Raw genomic sequence first — 3,837 nt, forward strand, 5'->3', positions numbered from 1 at the left:
GGCTGGCCAGAATGGGAGGAGAAAAATCTTCTCCCTTGGTTGGATGCCCATCGGGAGCTGTCGTGGAAAGCTCTCTCCGACGCATACTATGAAGAATATCAGGTGCATCGAAGCGTTGAATCTTTACGAGGGAAAAAGTACCATATTCTGCGAAAGCAGAGTCGCACTGGCGCCAAATCTTCCCAGAATCGAGGCAAACCAAAGCGAGCAAGCGCTGTGCGACGCTCTGTGGTTGATAGCGCTTCACAGTCGGGTCTTCCAGCGAAGACCCCTGCCCAAAGGAACATCGACAAATGTTTTCAAACAATTCTAGCGGCCGACCCTAACCAGCCTGACGACAGCAAAAACCCAACTCAAACGAACCCTATTTCAGGTACGAAACACTTAATCTTCTCATATTACATGCTGACCCTTTGTCACAGAATACGTGACGCCAGCACCGCTTCCGTACCGGCCTAAAAGAACACGGTCATCCTGGAGGTGGGACTATGTGCATCGTGTCTGTGCCGCCAGGAAGCTGAGATACCGGCGAACAGAGCATGCACTTTAGCAGCATTTCATCGGCTGGAGCGCTACATTGCGATGTCGAAGGAACAGTGGCCAACTATCTTGATAAACTAGTCCTGGTACATGTTACTATAATAAAGGCTGTGATCAGCAATGAAGCCTCAGCATGAGAATGTGTCTGGGGTAAAATTTATCGAACAGGCATACTTTCGTAAGTGAAAGCAAGAAAGAGGGGCTTGGCCCTGCATGAATCTCTGCTTGGCCTGTAAAACGGGTGATTACTTCACTGACTCAAGCAGCGAAGCCCGGCTATTCACCACCCAGGACACCAATACCGCCAATACCGTAGACTGAACCGGGCTTTTACGCCTACTAGTAATTTTTGCTTTTCTGTTCAATTCCTGTAACTAGCTTTCAAGTCATTGGGTGTAACGCTCTGCCCATAGACGCTGATATCATCCTTTGTAATAGGACCGGCCATTGATCACCACATTTGCTATGTATTTTTATTTTATTCTATTTTGTTACCTTTGACCTGACTTCTATTTTCTTTTCTTTTCTCTTCTTTTCTTTTCTTTTCTTTTCTTTTCTTTTCTTTTCTTTTCTTTTCTTTTCTTTTCTTTTCTTTTCTTTTCTTTCTTTCTTTATTTTTATTTTTATTTATTTTTATGTTTTTTTCTATTTGCTGCTTAGCCAATCCAGAGCCCAGACCAATTGTAATGCATTTGCCGAGCTGAGACTTGTAGATCCAAACCCAAAGCGGAACTGCAGCTGTAGTGGAAAAATGCCAATGTGATGGAGAATTTCAATAGAAGGAGGGGAAGCCTGCTCAATGAGATTTTTGCTCTCGTTCCAAAGATGCGCTGTTTGCTCATGTCCCGCTGCGCGTCGTTAGTAGTCGGAACTTTCAGCCGAAACTTTAAAGTCAGGGGTCCGTCTCTGCAGCAAATGGTTGACAGGGAGAAGGAGAAAATGCACGATTAGGACTGCAGTCCAAGCGATATGATGGCCGAATGAAAGTGGTGTAGTTTGTCCATTTCAAATATAGCGATTTCAAATGTCAGTGCTAGATTACCACTAGAGCCCGTTTCGGAGAGGATCCACAGAAAAAGCGCTTACTAAGAAGCAAACCCCTGAGTTTTAGTATGCACGGAACAGATGGAGGGGCAGACTGAAGGAGAAACACCTGTTTAATGATGATCCATTGCTACTTACGAAACCTTACCAGTTCACCGATCGTTGACAGGGTATTATGACACGGCATTTTTAGTTGGGGGACCAGTACTTTTGTTCTAAAGTGATCCGCATTCCGAGTCCACTCGAGTTTGAAAACGTTTGGATTACTCTAAGGATTGCCTTCCTCTAGTCCCCGGCGAATCATTTCCATAAAATATCTCCAAGCTGTCATCCGGCTAAGCCGGAAAATACTTCATTTGCCCGCTCAGTGCACAGAGACATATTGAGGCTCAGATGGTATTTCCATAATTGGCGAATTTCGTCGTTATAAGGTAGAGACCAAATCTCAGGGCGTCTGCCAAGGCCATGGTTCGGCGCATGAACCTCAACATGGGTATGCGGGGAGCAATTCTGACAGTCGCATACGTCATAATTAGGATGACCACTAAGCCAGATAACGGTTCCAGCTAGGATATCCGCTTGGCTGCAGATGTCGGCTTCCGTGGCTAACTTTGATTGTTCGATGATACCTACAATTGTTAGACCAATTATTGACTGGCCGAATTATAAGGGCCCCTCTCTATAAATCCCTTCATCTCCTGCTTTTCCTTTCACACAAAATATCCACCATTCAAGCGCCCTGCTTGTCCAATCAACCATCCAAATGTCACTGGCTACAAATTCTTCGGATGTGATCATCATTGATTCTAAGCCTCCCTCCCTGTTCAATCTGACAGCCAGTAAGACTACTGTTGCGAGCGCTCGTCCAAGGGTTTGAGTTTCAATTCCTAAGGAAAACCATACTATCATTCGTCTTAAGCGGCTTTTGCTTGTGAATACGGGCTGATATAGTATTTAATAGCATCCCCGTCGTTACAAAACCGTGATGAGAGGGGCTTTCCTCATTTTGCAGTTATTTACATCGATCAAGCAGGTAATATCCGCCATAAAACTTCGACTTCCATCTCTAAAAATCGTGACCGCATCCTGTCACCAGAAGTCACAACCCGATTTCTACAAGCGGTCTCGGCATTCGAAGATAATTCAGATAAGATTCAATGTTGGTGAAATCCTTGACTGCATCTTGTTTGTTAGACTAACCCGAAGAACTGGAATAGGTATACAGGCAACGCCGCCTCTCGGGCTGCTAAGTCGCGGAACCTCTGCCCAACCCAAACAAACCTATAACCTTCAACCAGCGGGGCTATCACAGACTCAGGCTCATATCGCTAGACAAATAGCCCCAGCACCTCATGAATTGCCAGTCCAGTGGCCTGAAAAGCTAGTCCATCAATCTGTGAGAACCAGTGTATCTTCGCAGGATGAGGTTACACCACAAATGGCAGAGACCGTGTTAAATTCCAAGAATATTATGATCTCTCTTGGGAACCCAAGCGTTCTTCGTCGGTACTACGAAAAGGTTTTCGAAAATCTGCTACAGACGAATTGCAGGATTCTTGCAAAAGTGTATGTCAGGCTTGTCGAGCCGCGGAAACAGGTCAAATTTCCCTACAATGGGCGAAAGAATTTGGCAGGGATAACATACCAATGCAGTCCTGATGAGACTAAGCCGCCATGGTGGCCGCTTGAAGTGCGACATCGAGAGCCAGATCATCTGTACAAAGCCGGTGAGTACTTTCCTTCTCTCTGCGCGTACCGACATACCTTGACTATCGATCTAGAACGAATCGAGCTGCTCATTCATATTCTTTGTGAATTACGCGCCAGCCACGGAGTCACTGCGCGCAGATTGAGAGCGGCAGATGAGATCATCCGACGACAGATATGTCCAACCGATCGAATAAATCTACTTGATGAACTATACTACGTGCGAGAGAATGAAGAGAAACTTCTCGATGGTACTCACAGTATGTATGTCTCCATACCCGTGGAGCTTATTCTGATTATTTGCAGGCGTGAATGCGAGAGTTTCAATTTCGCGGGACAACGTGCCGAACGACTTGGAACTTACCATCATTCAAAATCCCATTTGCGTAAGAAGCTCCCCACGCAGCCAGATGTCTGAAGCACAGCCGATACCTCAAGATCCTCTCATGCTCAGCGGGCCAATCCGAGAGGTTGCACACATTGTGCCACTCGATTCTGGGGCGCCTGATAGCGAAACAACACGGTCTCCTCACCAGATGTCCTTCA

The 3,837-nt window shown here is 45.9% G+C and overlaps 2 protein-coding genes across 2 annotated transcripts; both read left to right on the forward strand.

Annotated features, from left to right (window-relative positions):
- Positions 1–10: 10 nt before the first annotated feature.
- On the forward strand, positions 11–548 carry PENARI_c232G04476 (uncharacterized protein). The gene is made up of 2 exons (XM_022638190.1): positions 11–373; positions 423–548. Exon 1 carries the CDS (start codon positions 44–46, stop codon positions 311–313), a length of 270 nt encoding a protein of 89 aa, XP_022481954.1. The 5' UTR covers positions 11–43; the 3' UTR covers positions 314–373; positions 423–548.
- Positions 549–3,022: 2,474 nt separating this feature from the next.
- On the forward strand, positions 3,023–3,827 carry PENARI_c232G09956 (DUF2841 domain-containing protein; the record flags this gene model as incomplete). Its single annotated transcript, XM_022638191.1, has 4 exons — positions 3,023–3,150; positions 3,238–3,311; positions 3,366–3,551; positions 3,598–3,827. Coding segments are annotated over 4 exons (618 nt in total), but the record flags the coding sequence as incomplete, so codon positions are not given.
- Positions 3,828–3,837: the final 10 nt, after the last annotated feature.

The sequence above is a fragment of the Penicillium arizonense genome, assembly GCF_001773325.1.
Source record: "Penicillium arizonense strain CBS 141311 chromosome Unknown PENARI_contig232, whole genome shotgun sequence".
NCBI lineage: Eukaryota > Fungi > Ascomycota > Eurotiomycetes > Eurotiales > Aspergillaceae > Penicillium > Penicillium arizonense.

Bases quoted from the DNA above. Each gene is read 5' to 3' on its own strand.
- PENARI_c232G04476 (XM_022638190.1), top strand. From the start codon at position 44: ATGCCCATCGGGAGCTGTCGTGGAAAGCTCTCTCCGACGCATACTATG.